The sequence below is a fragment of the Geotrypetes seraphini genome, chromosome 14 (assembly GCF_902459505.1).
Source record: "Geotrypetes seraphini chromosome 14, aGeoSer1.1, whole genome shotgun sequence".
NCBI classification, from domain to species: domain Eukaryota; kingdom Metazoa; phylum Chordata; class Amphibia; order Gymnophiona; family Dermophiidae; genus Geotrypetes; species Geotrypetes seraphini.
Window position 1 is genome coordinate 13,738,678 of NC_047097.1, and position 19,470 is coordinate 13,758,147.

The following is a 19,470-nucleotide window of genomic DNA, read 5'->3' on the forward strand; positions in this document are numbered from 1 at the left end:
CCCTTTTTGGCCTAAGGCCTTAAACGTTGAAAGCAGAAGCAGGGAAAGTGTCCATAACCAAAACAAACGTCCTTGTTTTGATTATGGCCTGCCTCTACTAAACGCCCAGATTACCACTACGTCTACAAGTACACCCACACAACGTCTACGTTTTTTGCCCATAATGAAGCAAAAAAAACGCATAAGCCCCAAACGTCCAACACAAGGGCTTTTAGGCAAAGGAGGAGCCAGTCCTTCACCTAAAAGCTGGATTCTGTAACCGGTGTCTGTCAAAAACAACACCGGTTACAGAATCCCCCCCCCAACAACGATCCAGGCAGGAGGGTGCCCAAGCTCTCCTGCCCTGTCAAACCGTGAACCCCCCCCCCCCCCCAACAACATCGGGGCAAGAGGGAGCCCAAGCCCTCTTGCCCCGTCGAACCGCGACCCCCCTGATATTTTGACCCCTGAAGAAGCCGTTACAAAGGCAAAACGGGTCCCGTTGGGCATTCTGCATTAATTTCCCGACAACACAAGGCAGCTAAAGTTAAGTGTAAAAGTTGAAATTATGAGTGGTTAAGCACAATGCACTTTATTTGAGTTTATTTCACTAAGCATTTGCACTTTTTAGAAAACTTAGAGCTCGATGAATGATATCAATAATCTACATAAACCATCGGAACAATCTATTATGATTTGATGGCATAGGTATCTGAGAGCTCTTTGTTATGAGATGATGTCATTTATATAGACATTTGATACACAAGTCTCTCTTTTATGTTTAACAGTAAAATAACCATCACTAGTCCACGTTGATCATTTCCCCCTTCAGTGTGATAACTTTGCCCTTTCTTGTCAGACTTATGCAGGCTATTCTTTCACATTTAGATTATTGTAAGTTAATATATTTGGGCCTCCCTAAGAAAAATGACTTGTCTAAAAATATTACAGAACACTGCCGCTAAGTCAGTTTTCTATGGCTCAACATAGGAGCGAGCAACCTTTTACTTAAGACAGATGCACTGGTTGCCAGTGGCAACAAGGGTTCAATTTAAAATGTTATCCCTTTTCTTCAAATAATTCATGAAGGGTTATCCACTTATGAAAGAGTTAGTAGAGGTCTATACTCAAACCATGTTCTTTGCTGTCTTGGTTACTGTAGATTGAAAATAATGTCATTTATGATGTGAAACCAAATTCTAGTAGACAGAAGACTAATAGGTCAGGCCAATTGGCCTGGAAAGGTTTACTGACGGAACTGAGGTTAGAGTAGTCCTCTTTGTGCTTTTGAAAGAAGCTGAAAAGGTGGATTTCTGAGATATTTAATGTGAAAAATTGTCCTTATTTATACATGCTACAGTGTATAAGAACTGAGAAGTCTGTGTTCCCTAGCCATGGAATATACAAGTAGAATTGTCTATCATTAGTTTGCACTAGGATATTCCCTGTTTTACTGTTTTTAATTTGAGCTATGTGATTTATTTAGTAGTCATCCTTGAATAACTTAAAATTGTGACTATGCACTCTGTGTTGAAGGGGAATAATATGAAAAATTGAATGCAGAATATGTGTTTGGGAGGGATTTATGTAAGAAAAGTTATTTATTCCAGTTCTATGGTTATCATCCTTGATCCTCTACTGATAGTGGGCTATAAATTTGGATGTTAGAGAAATCTTTGTCCAGAGATCTCCTTGATGTGAGTGAGAGATTGACCTTGTGTTTCTGTGCGCTTGTGATTGTTCATGAAATCCTTGTTCTTTGAATTTCTAATGGTGCTCATGCACTCCTGTTCTGCATAGAACAGCCTGAATGCATATTGTTTGCTAAGTTGTCCTATATTATGTTTCTGTGTGCTTACACAGCCCCAACAAGCCCTCCAGTGGGAATCAAGGTGACCTTGATCGAGGATAACACTGCTTTGGTCTCATGGAAGCCTCCGGAAGATCTGGAGACAGCAGTTACTCGCTATACCATCCTCTATGCATCCAGGAAGGCATGGCTTGCTGGCGAGTGGCAAGTTCTGCACAGAGAAGGTAAACTAAAATGAAATAAAAGAAAAGAGACATGTCATAGCTCATGAACAAATTATAAGCTTATAGGATAAAAATTATTAACAGGTAGATAATGAAACTGCCCATACTTGTGCAAATCCCATTGGTAGCTTGTACTCTCACAAAGTTTGCCTCACTAAGATTGGCTTGTTTTGAGGTCCAGGAAGTTACTACTATTACTACTACTACTTATCACTTCTATAGTGCTGAAAGGCATACTTTTTGATATATATAGACGGTCCCTGCTTGGAAGAGCTTACAATCTAACTTGGACAGACAGATATGACATAGAAGGTAGGGGATGCAGAACCCAAGGTGAGAGGAGTTAGGAGTCGGGCCTTAAAGTTCTTCCTGTTTTAGGTTTCCAGCTCAATTGGAGTCTTCATTCACAACTACACTTCTCCCTCAGTATTCGCTGTTTCAGCATTTACGGTTTTTAGCTTGCTGGCTCCTCCCCCAAAATTACATCAGCTTGCATAGAGAAATCGCCAATTCCCAGCACTTTCTTCACCGTGTTTTGCCTCTCCTTCAGGAACAGGCCAGGTCTCCCACTATGTTATTTGCGGTTTCACATATGCACGATGGTTTTTAATAGAAAACAGCAAATAACATATGAAAAAGTTTATTTGCGGTTTTTCTGTACTTGCGGTTCTGTTAATCCCCTATCACAGTGAATACGGAGGGAGAAGTGTACTCAAGGATTTTTGTTTTATTAACCCCTTCAACTTAACTTTAGTTATTACAGGGATAGCCATGGCCAGGGGCAATGCACTAAAGCTACTTCCAGAATCTTGCAGTCATAAACTCTAAATGTGACTATTACTTCACTCTCCTCTTAAGAAATGCCTCCGCTGGGTCAGACCTGAGGTCCATCCTGACCTCTTGCACCATCCTGATTCCCAGCTGACCCAGGGTTAGAGTATGTGACCTGGGAATCAAACTCTGGTCCTTCCATACGGTACGTCCACTGGATCAACCCCAAAATTAAACCAATTTTCCAGATTTAAACTTATTTGGATGTATAAGACAAATATAGTTTTGCTTGCAATCTACAATTTTAATTTATATAGGTTATATATACTAGGCTTCTAATTTTAGATTATAACCCAGTGGTTTTCATTCCCAGTCCTTTAAAGCAGATAATAGTACAGGGAGCATTTGAAATGTATAGAGACACTGGGGCACCAATACCATGTTATACAATACAATCTTCCCCATTAAAAATAGTGGATAGATCTTCCAATTCTGCAATTTCTGTTTAGTGGTTAGCAAAAGGGGTCCAACATTCAAAGAGTATAATTGTGTAAGGTAGGGGGAAATACGTATACCCAAATAGGTCAGATACTCCTTAGCTCAGGTCAATTGAAAATCACCCTGCCAATTGTCTGGTATTTCCGGAGACAATGGTAGAACCATAGATTTTTGCTTATTTAACACCATACCAGAATACATACTAAATTCATCCAACAGTTCCAGTGCTCTAGCAAGCGACCTATCGGGATCTCCTAGGATCAGCAAGAGGTTGTCTACAAAAGCTAACACACGTAATTGTGAAGTACCCTCCGGCAGCTCCTGTAATTCATCATCCTTCATAAGAGTTCTCAAAAAGCGGTCCAAATAAAGGAGAAATAAAAGTGGGGAAAGAGGGCTCCCCTGCCTAGTCTCTCTGGCAATAGGAAAGGGAGAAGTGCGCATACCGTTGACCAGGATACAAGCTGTGGGGGTCTGTGCAAAGCAATTGAACCATCTTAAAAAACCAGCCTGTAATACCCATATAATCAAGCACCTGAAATAGATATGTCCAATTAACCTGGTCAAAGGCTTTAGCTGCATCTAAACCAACCAAAATCCCCTCTAGCTTGGCATCTTGAGAACGGAGTGTCGATGTTGAACGAAGCCCACCTGTTCCAGGATAATCAAGGTTGGCAAAAGCAATGTCAGCCTATTGGCCAAGATTTTATCCAAGATCTTAATGTCGACATTTATAAGATTCAATGTCGGTTTCTGATTTACCCGGTTTTGGTAGTAAAGTGATATATGTCTGATTAGCGCCCAATGGAAAGCTACCTGCAGACAGGGCGGCAGTATAGTATGCCTCTAAAGGGCCACAAAGAGATGGAAATAAAATCTTGTAAAACTCGGGAAAAAATCCATCAGGACCCGGGGATGTACAATTCTTAAGTTGAGTAACCGCCATTTGAAGTTCCTTCCCTTGAATAGGGTTATTCAATTGTTGTCGTGCAGGGGAAGATAAATGGGGTACCCCTGCGTCCACCAAATAATCCCACACATCAGGGACCCCGGACGGCTCCACTGAAGAATAAAACTCAGTATAATATTGATGAAAACTAGCTGCAATATCAGTCGTTTTGGTCAACGCAACCCCAGTCTGGAGCTGAATATGGGAAATGTATCTGTTAGGCCGTCTAGGTTTAGTCAGCATGGCCAATAGCTTCCCAGGCTTATTCCCGTATTTGTAGTAATGAAATCGAGTATAGTTTAAATATTTTTGGGTGCATTCATGTAAAAGAGTGTTCAATGCAATCTGAGCCGCCGCTAAGGCCTCTCACGATTGGGAAGTGGGGTGAGCAATATGCTTGCTTTTTAAGGTAACATAGTCCTGCTCTAGACGAAATAAACCCTGGGCCAAACGCTTTCATTGAGCAACCACATACAAAATTATATCCCCCCTGAGTACAAATTTAGCAGCCTCCCAAAATAATAATGGCGTATCTTTGTGTTGAGAATTAAAGGCCACGTAATCCTATATTTAACAAAATCATATTTAACGTAATCCTATATTTAACAAAATCAGGATTCTTAACCAGGTAAGATGGGAACCTCTAGCTCCTCTTGGGGGCCAATTAGCCACTCTGGAGAACATCAGTCTATATCGGGCAGCGATCAGAAACAGAAAGGGGACCCACCTCTGAAGAGTGAACCTGGGAAAGATGTGGAGTAGAAGTCAAAATATAATCTATTCTAGAAAATGTGTGATGGATTTGAGAGTGATGGGTATAATCTCTCTCGGTTGGATGTAGGAGACGCCATATGTCAATCAAGTCTAAAGTGTCACAGAGATAAGGAATTTCCCTATTAATACTAAGCAAAAAAGAACAGCCCGGCCCTGTTCTATCTAAATTGGGATCGGACACCTGGTTAAAGTCTCCCAACATTATCAATGGATTAGTCTGTTCATGAAGTCCAACCTGGACCAAAGAAGAGAAAAAGGCATGGTCATATTGATTCGGGGCATAAACCACCAGCAAATGTTTGTTCAGACATGGTAACTTTACAAAGGAGATATCTCCCAGAGGTGTCCCGATGTAGCTGTTCCACCTTAACAGGAAATCCCTTACGGACCAATATGGCCACTCCTGTCTTTTTATGAGGCAAAGATAGTAACATAGTAGATGACGACAGATAAAGACAGATAAAGATAATGGTCCATCCAGTCTGCCCAACCTGATTCAATTTAAATTTTTAAATTTTTTCTTAGCTATTTCTGGGCAAGAATCCAAAGCTTTACCCGGTACTGTGCTTGGGTTCCAACTGCTGAAATCTCTATTAAGACTTACTCCAGCCCATCTACACCCTCCCAGCCATTGAAGCCCTCTCCAGCCCATCCTCCACCAAACGGCCATATACAGACACAGACCGTGCAAGTCTGCCCAGTACTGGCCTTAGTTCAATATTTAATATTATTTTCTGACTCTAAATCCTCTGTGTTCATCCCACGCTTCTTTGAACTCAGTCACAGTTTTACTCTCTACCACCTCTCTCGGGAGCGCATTCCAGGCATCCACTACCCTCTCTGTAAAGTAGAATTTCCTAACATTGCCCCTGAATCTACCACCCCTCAACCTCAAATTATGTCCTCTGGTTTTACCATTTTCCTTTCTCTGGAAAAGATTTTGTTCTACGTTAATACCCTTCAAGTATTTGAACGTCTGAATCATATCTCCCCTGTCTCTCCTTTCCTCTAGGGCAGTGGTTCTTAACCTGGGTTCGACCGAACCCCAGGGGTTCGGTGAGTCAGTCTCGCGGGTTCAGCGGAGGTCAAAACACACCTCCGACTCATATAGCACTTCGGTCACGTTCAATCATCTATCAGTTATTCAGTGAGCAGCAACATTGTCATGCAGATTGCTTCAAAAATTCTGAGTTCATTCTCATTTTAGCGTACATGGCTGATATCTTTGCAGCTCTCAATCATCTCAATAAGCAGATGCAGGGTGGTGGAGTCAACATCATCGAAGCGGAAGAAAACCTGAAAGCTTTTAAAAAAAAGCTACCATTATGGAAACGACGAACAGAAAACGATAACTTCGCAAACTTTCCCCTGCTAGACAACTGTGTAAGTATGATCGAAGATGTATCTGGAATCGGAGACATTTCTGTACCCGTGGAACTGAAGCAAACTATTGCCACGCATTTAGATGAGCTTGCAAAGTCTCTCGACGGATACTTCTCTACAAGAGAATCATATCCAGCATGGGTGAGACAGCCGTTCACATTTAGTGTTGAGACAACAGATGTCAATGATGAATACCTCGATGAAATCATTGAAATTCAGCAGAGCCAGGTTCAACAGCAACTCTTCAGAACAACAACGCTCTCAACGTTTTGGTGTCAACAATTGGTAACGTACTCTGTTATTGCTAAGAAAGCTCTGGAAATTTTCATACCGTTTGTTACAACATATCTTTGCGAGCAATCCTTTTCGAGAATGCTGGACATAAAAATGAAGAAAAGGAACAGACTTTGTTGCGAAAATGACATGAGAGTGGCACTTGCCAAGGTAAAGCCGCACATTTCTGAACTGGTCTCTGAGAGGCAACAGCAGAAGTCACACTGATTTGCAGTAAATTTCATTATTATGTTATTATTATTCGAAATATAGGAGAACTTTTTTGTTTTCAAAATTGATATTCTTTTTTCCTCACTGTATACCTATGTTTTGAATTTGTAAAAATCATATTTTATTTTTCCAATAAAGAAGGGTTCGGTGAACACGCATATGAAACTGGTGGGGTTCAGTACCTCCAACAAGGTTAAGAACCACTGCTCTAGGGTATACATATTCAGGGCTTCCAGTTTCTCCTCATATGTCTTCTGGCGCAAGCCTCCTATCATTTTCGTCGCCCTCCTCTGGACCGCCTCAAGTCTTCTTACGTCCTTCGCCAGATACGGTCTCCAAAACTGAACACAATACTCCAAGTGGGGCCTTACCAATGACCTGTACAGGGGCATCAACACCTTCTTCCTTCTACTGACTACGCCTCTCTTTATACAGCCCAGCATCCTTCTGGCAGCAGCCACTGCCTTGTCACACTGTTTTTTCGCCTTTAGATCTTCGGACACTATCATCCCAAGGTCCCTCTCCCCGTCCGTGCGTATCAGCTTCTCTCCTCCCAGCATATACGGTTCCTTCCTATTATTAATCCCCAAATGCATTACTCTGCATTTCTTTGCATTGAATTTTAGTTGCCAGGCATTAGACCATTCCTCTAACTTTTGCAGATCCTTTTTCATATTTTCCACTCCCTCTTCGGTGTCTACTCTGTTACAAATCTTGGTATCATCTGCAAAAAGGCACACTTTTCCTTCTAACCCTTCAGCAATGTCACTCACAAACATATTGAACAGGATTGGCCCCAGCACTGAACCCTGAGGGACTCCACTACTCACCTTTCCTTCCTTCGAGCGACTTCCATTAACCACCATCCTCTGGCATCTGTCCGACAGCCAGTTTCTGACCCAGTTCACGACTTTGGGTCCTAACTTCAGCCCTTCAAGTTTGTTCAACAGCCTGCTATGAGGAACTGTATCAAAGGCTTTGCTGAAATCCAAGTAAATTACATCTAGCATATATCCTCGATCCAGCTCTCTGGTCACCCAATCAAAAAATTCAATCAGGTTCGTTTGGCACGATTTACCTTTTGTAAAGCCATGTTGCCTCGGATCCTGTAACCCATTAGATTCAAGGAAGTACACTATCCTTTCTTTCAGCAACATTTCCATTATTTTTCCAACAACTGAAGTGAGGCTCACCGGCCTGTAGTTTCCTGCTTCATCCCTGTGACCACTTTTATGAATAGGGACCACATCCGCTCTCCTCCAATCGCCAGGAATCACTCCCGTCTCCAGAGATTTGTTGAACAAGTCTTTAATAGGACTCTCCAGAACTTCTCTGAGCTCCCTTAGTATCCTGGGATGGATCCCGTCTGGTCCCATCACTTTGTCCACCTTCAGTTTTTCAAGTTGCTCATAAACACCCTCCTCCGTGAATGGCGCAAAATCTACTCCATTTTCTCGTGTAACTTTGCCATTTTCTCGTGTAACTTTGCCAGACAATCTCGGTCCTTCTCCAGGATTTTTTTCTGTGAACACAGAACAGAAGTATTTGTTTAGCACATTTGCTTTCTCCTCATCACTCTCCACATATTGGTTCCCAGCATCTTTTAGCCTAGCAATTCCATTTTTCATCTTCCTCCTTTCACTAATATGAAAAAAATTTTGTCTCCCTTTTTAACATTTTTAGCCATTTGTTCTTCTGCCTGTGCTTTTGCCAGACGTATCTCTCTCTTGGCTTCTTTCAGTTTCACCCTGTAGTCCTTTCTGCTCTCCTCTTCTTGGGTTTTTTTATATTTCACGAACGCCAACTCTTTCGCCTTTATTTTCTCAGCCACTAGGTTTTTATTGATTTTCTTCACATAAAGGTCCGTAGCCATTTTTATCGCTCCTTTCAGCTTAGACCACTGTCTTTCCACTTCTCTTATGTCCTCCCAACCTAACAGCTCTTTCTTCAGGTACTCTCCCATTGCATTAAAGTCCGTACGTTTGAAATCTAGGACTTTAAGTATCGTGTGGCCGCTCTCCACTTTAGCCGTTATATCAAACCAAACTGTTTGATGATCGCTACTTCCCAGGTGAGCACCCACTTGAACATTAGAGATACTCTCTCCATTTGTGAGGACCAGATCCAATATCGCTTTTTCCCTTGTGAGTTCCGTCACCATTTGTCTGAGCAGAGCCTCTTGAAAGGCATCCACAATCTCCCTACTTTTTTCCGATTCAGCAGACGGAACATTCCAGTCTGCATTCAGCAGGTTGAAATCTCCCAACAGCAGAACCTCCTCTTTCCTTCCAAACTTTTGGAAATCCACAATCAGATCCTTATCAATTTGCTGCGATTGAGTCGGAGGTCTGTAGACTACACCCATGTAGATAGAAGTTCCATCTTCTCTTTTCAGAGCGATCCATAAAATACCGTGCCAGCGAGTTATTTTCCTAACCCTGCCCCACTCCTGCAAGCTCTGTCCTCATCTGCACATGCCTCAAAAACTTTAAAATCATAAGTGTTCGAGGCAAGATGAAATCAAGATGATGACGAGAGTGGACACCTGGGAGGGAGGCTCCGCTAAATCGCCTCTGCTGGCATTGCTCAATAGCGTTCCCCATACCTTAACATGGGGAAGAGGAAGGGAGCCCCTCGCATTAACCCTCCAGTGATGGTAGTGACTCCGCAACAGCTGGTTCAGATGACCATAGTGGGAGCCTTTGTGCGATCAGGTGAATCTGCTACACCTACTTCGGGGGAGAGCCCGAGTTCTTCGGGCGAACTCGGCTTAACAGGAACGGGCGGTGCTAAGCCCAGAGCAGAGGTCAGCTCCACCCCAACCTGAAAGGGAGCCGGTGGAGGGAGTGTCTAAGGAGCCAAAGCACAGAGAGGGGATTTTGGACCTCGGCAACGGAAGGCCAGCTGCATTAGCCTCGTTAGGGGACGGAGTGGCAGGAGAAATACATCAGTTACCCCACACCAGGGCAGAGGTGAGAGGTCCTTCTGGTGGGTCTAACATCATATTTGGGGTTTTGAAGAGACCTGATAAGATAGACATGGAAGCTTTATGGCAGGCCATTTCAGTTATAGATGCAAATCTCAAACTTTATTTTTCCACTTTAAATATGGACTATGAGACTATCTATTCCAAAGTAGAGAAGCAGGGTTTGGCTTTAAAAAAAAAGTGAATGAGAAGTTGGAAAAACGGGAAGAAAAATTGATTTAAATGAAAGCTTCAGAAACTGAGTTGGTTAAAGAAAAAACTTTTATTGCAAGAAAAATGGAAAGCTTTGAGAACCAATTGAGGAGAAATAACTTGAGATTCCTGTGTGACCCTTGATTGCACCTGTGGAGATGGCAAGGAAATATTTCAAGGAAATTTTGGCTAATTATCTCCAAATAAAGAAACCTTGGTGGTGTCTACACCTAATGGGAATCGAGGAGAAAATGAGGTAGATTTCAATTTATCTAATTTTCTGGAGAACTTCTTGGAGGTTATAACAGATAGGAAAACATTGCTGTTAACACTTGCTTTTGAAAGTGATAGGGAATATGTATTATGCATGTATTTTTGTCATATAAATTATCAGTTCTTGGGTTCTAATGTTTGTGTATTTCCAGATATGTCTCAGAAATCCCAAAGGTGGAGAAAGGAGTTCTTGGCATTGAGGCCAAGAATCCTCACCTTGGGAGGTATATTTTTATTAAAATTTCCTGTAAAATGTTTTATTACATATCCAAATAAGAATTACCTGTTTTTTGAACCCAAGCAACTATTAGAATTTATAGAATCAAAAGAGCAAATTGTATCTGTAGCTCATGATGTGTAATCTGTCATAAACCGGCTGTAGGATATGCAGAATATTGCTGTTCTTTCGTTTGAAATTGTCTATCTGTCTGTTTATTCCCTCAAAGAAGTGCAGCAAGTTCGTCAAACTTGATCTGCCTTTGCTAAAACTGTGCTGACTGGTCCTCATCAGCCTGTGTCCGTCAAGGTGATCAATAATGTGGTCCTTTATCAGTGACTCTATCATCTTTCCCGGTACCAAGGTCAGACTCACCTGTCTGTAGTTTCCCGGATCTCCCCTCGAACCTTTCTTGAAGATCGGCGTAACATTCGCCACCTTCCAGTGTTCTGGAATCTTTCCTGATTTGATCGACAGATTGGCTATTACTTGAAGCAGTTCAGCTATGGTCCCTTTCAGTTCCTTGATGACCCTTGGATGGATGCCATCCGGTCCCGGGGATTTATCGCTTTTAAGCCTATCAATCTGCCTACACACCTCCTCTAGACTGACCGTCAATCCTGTCAACTTTCTATCTTCGTTTCATGCATATAGCCTGATGGGTTCCGGTATGCTGTGTAAATCTTCTTCGGTAAATACAGACACAAAAAATGTGTTCAGTTTGTCGGTGATTGCTTTGTCCTCCTTTAGCGCTCCCTTTATTCCATGGTCATCCAGCAGTCTCACCGCTTCCTTCGCGGGTCGTTTCCCCTTAATATATCGAATGAACGGCTTGAAGTTCTTCGCCTCCTTGGCTATTTTTTCCTCGTAGTGTCTTTTGGTCCCTTTTACCGCCTTATGGCAACTGCATTTATGTTGTTTGTGCTTGTTCCAGTTTTCGTCCGTTTTTGACCTTTTCCATTCCTTAAACGAAGTTTTCTTGTCTCTGATCGCTTCCTTCACCTCTGCAGTGAGCCGGTTCTTTGTTCTTTTTCCTCTTTGATCCCTTTGATAATGGATGCTGTAGATGGGCAGTTTGGATGGGGCATTTGGCCTTTATCTGTCATCATGTTTCTGTGTATTGTACATGTAGATACATAAATCTAAACATGGCACTTTAGTGTATAAAAGACAGTAGTCTATAACCTAAACATGCAATTGTTTGACATGCCCATTCACCTCCCCCCTGTGAAAGCTCTTTATGTTTTATGCAGATTGTGCTCACGTTATAGAATACTGCTTTGCATACACATAGCATGTATTTTCGTGAATGTCACATTAATGTATGTAAGTGTTACAGGAGTATTCTATAATCTTAGCACACAAATCATTTGGGTGCTAAAGTTATGGAATTAGAGAGTAAAAGGCTCAGATACATAAATGAAAGTAGAAATGACTTTTAAAGGCCAGCTTATTATGCTCTAAATCCCATCAGTGGTGTAGTAAGGAGGGGACGGTGTGCCCAGGTGCCTTCTTGATGAGGGTGCAAGCACCCGTCCTCCACCCCCTCCCCCGCTCCATCTCTGCACTCCCCCCTCCCCACACTGCTGCATGTGCATGCCGCTTCCCTTCCCCCGTACCTCTGTAATGTTCCTGGCATGAGCAGCAACCCTCTGGACCCATGCCTAGGAAGTATCATCAGAGGAAGAGACAACACTGGCGCGTGGTAAGAGGGGGCAGGGAAGGAGAGTGTGGAGGTGGGAGGCCGGAGAAGAGGGTGAGGGAGGTGCCTCTCACCCTCGCTATGCCACTGAATCCCATATATGGATTTTAGACCTAAAGATGACAGAAATCCATAATTCTCTGTTTATATAAAGTTCAGTTTAGTGCCACCTCTGCTGTTGTGTTTTGATCAGTATTTGAGAGGTCAGAGATGAGCCCTGGCCACTTGACAGCTTTACAAGATCTACATTCTGCCAAAGGTTATGTCAGGCACACATGATGCAGCTGGTGGAAAAGATGTTGGAATGATTTCCTGGCTCTTTCTCCAGAGGGCCAATCTTAAGTTTTAACAGAGGCAGCTTTTGCCTCCTTTTAATGAATTTCGTCTCAAAGATAAAATTCTTCCCAAAGTAAATATTATTGCTTTGTTTAAATGGTATATGAACCAACTATTACCTATTGTATGTCTAGATTGATCTTGTTGTATACCGTCTTGGGTGAATTTCTTCAAAAATGCAGTAATTAAATCCTAATTAATTAATAGGAAAGAATAAAAACCCTTTTATAAGTAGAACAGTGTAATTACTAAGTTAGACAGCCTACGTGTGCTCTGAGGGCACTTCATGTGGGGACAGCACATATAGCAGTGCCACATCTTCACTGCTGTAAATCAACAATAGCAGGGTAGCCATTCCTGACCATTCAGTCCTTTTTCTCAGGAGCTGATGGGAAAGACTTTGCAGTATTGGAACGTGACCTTTAGCCCTTAATGGTGCTAAATATTGCAGCCCCTTTGGTCACAGATAACATACTTTCTTACTTCAAAGGATTCTGGAAACCTAGACCTCAGTTCTGGAAAATTCCTAAGCCATGTATATGCTTAATTATCTGGAGGCCTTCACTTTTATTTTTCCTCCAAAGAAAGATGTCTAGGCTGATCCAAAGGGATATTTGTTTATTGTTTTATTAAGATTTATTTTCCAAATTATTGAAGAAATTCACCAAAGGCAGTGTTACATATTTAGGGGATTTAACTCTCTCCTGCAGGGATTTTATTCCTGTAAATTACTTTTTCTTTTCACATGCTTCAGAATTTCACAGATTTGAGATAATAGTTTTTTTCATGACAAGTTTCTGATATCTTTGGAAGTTCTTGAATCTTTAAGCATTTTCTCTAATCAGAATTATATGATATTTTTTTAAGTCTCTGAAATTTCTGCTTTCTGTAATGTGATTTTGCAAGAAGGAGATTTCATGTTAAAATATTTTTCTCTGGGAGGTTGCGCAGTGAAATTATTTCCTATTATACGCACAAAAAACGGTCCTTGGTGGCTGAAGTTCGCTTATGGGAGGATAAGGTTCATATGGCACGCCATTTCTTTGGTAGTCATCCTACCCCATCGATGAAAGCGGAGTGGCTTTCTTCTCAGGCTACCCTTAATCAGTTGCTTCATGATAGAGCAAAAAAATCAGCTCAATACTATTGTTATCAGTTGTACAAACATGCCAATAAGCAGGGGTCCCTGCTGGCTAGATTGATCGCTAAAGAGCAAGGCTCTCGGCGAGTCTTACAAATTCGTTTGACAATGGGGAATCTAGTTCATTCAAATGGGGAGATTCTTAATGTGTTCAGAGACTTCTAAGCCACTAGTCTCGATGTGTATTATAATATTCAAAATCGTATTTTGGGTAAAACTTCAGGATTGGATAGGCTCACTGCAGAATTCTATAAGATTCTTAATTCGGTTATAGCAGGTTGTCAGGTGGAGGTCTTTAATTCTTATTTGGATAAAGAATCAGTGCCTGATTCTTTGCGGAAAGCTTTAATAATTGTTCTTCCAAAGCCAGGAAAATAACCCTCATTGCCTGACTCTTATTATCTGATCTCTTTATTACTTTTTGAGGCTAAGCTTTTTGCCAAGATACTGACTAATCAGCTTTCTAGAGTCTTACCTATCCTTTTAGCCTCCCCTCATGTTGGTTTTGTGAAAAGACATAGGATGGCGAGCAACCTTTGGCAGATTGTGCTTTCGCTGGAAAAGGTTCAATGTGACTCCACTCCATTGATACTCATTAGTTTTGATGCAGAAAAGGCCTTCAACAGGTCTTTCTTGTTTGCTGTCTTGAGGGCCTATGGTATATTGGGGTCCTTTGTAGTGGGAGTGCAAGCACTCTATTGTTTGCCACGAGCAGTGTTAGGCATTAATGGTGGGTATTCTTCATCTTTTTCGATTGGATAAGGCACAAGGCAGGGTTACCATCTTTTTGTTTTGGAATTGGATTCATTGATTAGAGACATTCTGGTGAATCCAGAGATTGAGGATGTACAGTTGGGCACAGCAGAGTTTAACATTTCTGCGTTTGCAGAGGACCTAATGGTATATCTATCTATCTAATCCGACTTGATCTCTCCCAGTGTTAATGGATCTTTTTGTTGAATTTGGGGATTATTCAGGCTTTAAGTTGAATTTATCTAAAATTGAATATCTGGCGACTGAAAGAGATTAGAGTAGTCAAATCCCACAGTTTAGGCTGTTTAAAGCGGCTGGGAAGTCTTTTTGATATTTGAGTATACAACTGTGTCTGAACCCAAGTAATTTGTACAAAATCACTGTCGGTCCTCTATTGTCTATAACGAAGGGCTATTTTCAGAGATGGGCAGATATGCCTCTTTCTTTGATGGGACATATTAGTTTTTATATTATGGTTATTTTTCCATTGCCCCTTTATTTGTTGAAAAGGGATGTGCAATCTGTACATAAACTTTTGTATGGATTTGGGGGGGGATGTAGGGCGAAGATGAGGTTGCGCTATCTTCGTGGAAACTGGAGAAGGAGTGGCCTGGGACGTCCTGATATAAAACTTTACAATATGGTGTGTTAATTATGCATTTATGTGATTGGATTAACAATACTGATTATTACACCCCGCTGGAGATGGAACAGGCTTTAGGTCACTCCCAGCATCTGTTATACATCTTACAGGCTAGAGTTGTGGCTGTGCCACCGTCACTTCGATCTTCTGTACTTATTTGATCAATCGCAAAGCTGTGGGCCAACTTGGCTTGTTGTTGGCTCGTTGGGTAAAATTTCATCAGCACAGCAGCTGCCTCCTGCCAATTAGGGGCAATGGGGATTTTCAGCCAAGTATGGACAACCATCGTTTTCGGATTTGGCAGATTGCGGCTTACAACAGCTTAAGCATATGATGACTTTGGGGTGGCTGTTGCAGAGTTTGGAGGCCCTTTGTGGTCCCGATGCTACACTGGAGGGACCGGTTTGTTTATCTGCAACTTTAACATTTTGTCCAGTCCTTGCCAACTTCGTCTTTGTGCTTGTCGGCGGTGGAAGATCTAGCAGATGAATTATTTATTTTATTTTCTATACCGTTTTATTCCAGAAAGTTTTACATTAAAATTACATACATAAAATATTGAAACAGATCAGAACAGATAATAACAAAATCAGAAAGATTCAGTCCTTGCAATAGGTCCAAATGCTCAAAGAAATACATCAACAAATAATTGCGTTTTCAGCAATTTCCTAAATGAACTTCTATCCCCACATTTCTGAATTTGACCAACAACCTTTCATAAAAGATTAGTGCTTGGATTGCCTAGGAGAAATCTCTCTGAGCTGTCGGTGAAATGGAGCTCCCTCTTTTTGGCATTGGCATAATAAGCTTCATGAACTCTTATTGATGTAGCTCCAGGATTTACATCATACTTTTAAACACCAGAGACTTTTCTATGCTATATGGGGCGCTTATATTCATTCCTTATGTCCTCGGGTTAGAAGTCATACCTTAAGCCAGTTACAGTTGTCTTGATGGGGTGGGGGGGGGGGGGGGGTCATAGGGATTAGGTTTCCTCCCTGGATAAAGTTAGGGCAGTATTTTTACTGTTCTAACTTTATTTGCTTAACAGTCTGAATATCACTGATCCAGACAACCTCTGATTCTGCTCACAATCTGCCCTGGCACTATCTGGATAATACTGAGGGCAGTGGCATAGTAAGGGTGTTGCTGGGGGGGGGGGGTCCTCCCCAGGCCCATTCTTCCTAAGGGTGCGACACCCCCCTCCCTTCTGCTCCTCTCCTTGCCGCGCACCCGCCCCTTGCCTTCCCCTATACCTTTTTTATTTCTCCGGCTCGAGGTTGCTGCCCTTGTCTGCATCAGTGTTCTCTCTGACATCACTTCCAGGACCTGTGCCTAGGAAGTGACATGAAAGGGTGAACTGCTTACCCAGGAGACGTTAAAAAAGTTTGGGGAAAGGGAAGGGTGTGTGCGCAGAGCAGGGGAGGTGCGCCACTACCCTGGCTGCTGCTCAACCTTACTACGCCACTGGCTGAGGAAGTTAGAGAGAATATTCAGCTGCACTATCCGGTTAATGCTGCTGAATATTCTGTTGGCTGGCACTTATTGGGTTAGCAGCACCTTCCAACCAGATAAATATTTTTGAATATCAGCCAGTTTATTTTTAGTTTTGCAATTACTGGCAGGAAATACCCAGAAAAGGTAGCATAGCCTTTTTAAGGCCTTTGGATAATCAGTTGGTGAAGCTTTCCTCTTACTTTGTGTCTAGGTGATGCCCACTGAGAAATCAGCACAGCACTGACATGATTTATTCTTAGTAATGGAAATAAGCTTTCAGAAATTTGTTAGAAATAGAAAAGCTCCCTCTTGATGAAGATTTTCATTATAACTCTTATTGCTGCTGTTTCCATCCTATTGCTTTAAAAAGGAGAAAGGTACAGAATTATCCCTGAATATTTGACCTTTAGTATTTCTGTGCTACATGCAGCAAAATTGTCTTTCCTTGTTTCTAAAAGGGTTCTAATATACAGTAAAATCTCAGTTATCCGGCACCCACGGGAATTGGTGGATACCGGATAACTCTTTATCTGGTTAATTGAGAGTATGTTAGACAAAGTTTCTAACACACTCTCAATTCCCCCCCCACCCTCCTGCCCCAAAGCCCCAGCGTGGCAGCTGTTCTGAGCCACAAACCCCCTCGCTCGCTCTCTTCCCTCCCTTCCTTCCTTACCTGAAGCGCAGCGGTCAGCAGGAGGCAACCTCAAAACAGGCTGTTTGCGATCAGCCCTAGCAGGGCCTTTCCTCTGATGCGTCGAAAGTGACATGTCAGAGGAAAAGCCCTGCCGGGGTTAGTCCTGAGCAGCCTGTTACTCCTGCTGACCGCTGCACTTCAGATAAGGAAGAGAGAGAGAGAGAGGGAGTTTGTGGCTCAGGAATGCCACCTGCTTCTACCACTTTCGGGCTTGAGGGAGGGAGGAGTGCTTTGTGGTTCAGGACCACTGTCACGCTGGTGCTTCAGGGCAGGAGTGAGGGGGGTTTGTAGCTGCTTGGGGGCTTGAGGGAGGGAGGATTTGCGGCTCAAGACACTGCCACTGGTGCTTCAGGGAACTTTTTTTTTTTTTTTTTTTTTTTACACTGGCGATATTTTGCCAGTTGCGAGTGAGACCCAGTTAACCAAGACACTACTGTATGTATGAAGTTCCTGTGTCATCAACACAAACTGCAGTACAGTAACAAAACAAACAGCAAGAGTTTGTTTTCTAAGTCTTAATGATCCCAATTAGGATTTTTGGAGACTGCTACCTTCTTGTTTTCTGTCCAGGGATTAGGAGTATTTTTAAAGGAAGATTCTATGTCATACGATCTATAAAAAGCCAGCCTTTTCCAAGAACGAAAGAAAGCTATCCCTGGGATTGGAAGCATGTAATTTTGCTATTATTTGGGATTCTGTCAGGTACTTGTGACCTAGATTAACCACTTCTGGAAGCAAGTTACTGTTCATGGTGGACCATCGATCTGGCCCAGTATGGCCATTCTTGTTCTTATCCAGATGTATTTCATAGGCAGAAATTTCTGTTCACAGGAGCCATAACCATGGCTTTGCTGGAAAACCTGGTGCCTGGGAATGTCTACATTGTGAAAGTATCATCATCCAATGAAATAGGAGAGGGACCCTTCTCAAACTCGGTGGAGCTTACAGTCCTGCAAAAAGGAGCCTCGGAAACCAGCCAGAAATCAAAACGTTTGGATTCTGCTGCTGAAGGTTAGTACAGCTTTGCATGTTATGGAATGACTGTTAGTTGCATGCATCTTGGCATGAGGAAATTATGCTGTTTGTTGGGGAGACTGCCGGCCATAGCCGCGGCCGCTATACTAATCATGGCAGTGTGGTTGGTTGATTGTTTCTATTCTCTTTATTTATAGAGTTCCTTTCTAGTTTCACTTTTATTTTATTTTAAATTGTTATATAAACCGCCTTGACTTTCCTTGGCGCAGCATAAGGTGGTATAGTAAGCACTAATAAACTTAAACTTTAATGGGGCAGAGTGACCAAGGCCTGCCCTGGGAACCATATTTTAAAGGGTACTTCAGTACCAGTGTACAGGGGGAAGCAAAATGTGAACAGCAGCTGTAGTTCTGCTGCATGCCCAAGAGCAATGAAAGAACTTATTCTGGTGCTGTCAGTGAGGCAAGGAATACATTTCAAAAGTACTTGACAAAAGCTTTGCATATGCATTTAATTCTTCACAAATCAACTTTGCAGAAAATTATCAGTTATGTGCACTTCTTGCTGTACTTAGGCTCACTCATTTATGCCTGCCATTGACCTACATTTAGGCATGATGATTAGAGTTTATATTAATATTCTTTAATGGAATCTTGGTGCCCAGATGTCATTTTAAAATAGCCACTTGCCGCACTGTATCAGGGCACCTGCATCTAAGCATCCATTTTAGAGTTTCCCCTTTTATGTTTAAATCTCTTTATGGACAAAGGAGGAGGAAACCAAGTATGCTCCAAGAGGGCCAGTTTATCTATATTTAGTACCAAAGTGGCACTTACTTTACTTTTGCAGAATACATGTATAACAAATGCCTATAATTTAGGCACAAGCATTTATACCAACCACAGAGCTGATGTAAGTGCTCATACCTAAATGTTGGAAATATGTGTGTGATGTGTGGCGGGCCAATTTTGATATGCCATCTAAATCTAAATGTAGACATTTTGCAGAACACTCAAAAAAAATCCAGTACCAAACATGCCCATTTTCAAAATTGTAAAACATCTATTTTGGTTTTTTCAAAAAAGCCCATTTTTCAGATGTGTGTCTATCTTTTTGAACCATTAAAAAACAAAACAACAAACAGCAAAACACTTCCAAAAGAAAAAAAA

The 19,470-nt window shown here is 41.9% G+C and overlaps 1 protein-coding gene across 1 annotated transcript in view; it reads left to right on the forward strand.

The window, feature by feature from the left end:
• The window catches only part of PRTG (protogenin), a 254,683-nt gene that overhangs the window by 212,290 nt on the left and 22,923 nt on the right, over nucleotides 1–19,470 (forward strand). The window contains exons 15-16 of the mRNA XM_033921031.1: nucleotides 1,843–2,013; nucleotides 18,158–18,337. Coding sequence (XP_033776922.1) covers nucleotides 1,843–2,013; nucleotides 18,158–18,337 — 351 coding nt within the window. The remainder of the gene's footprint in view (nucleotides 1–1,842; nucleotides 2,014–18,157; nucleotides 18,338–19,470) is intronic.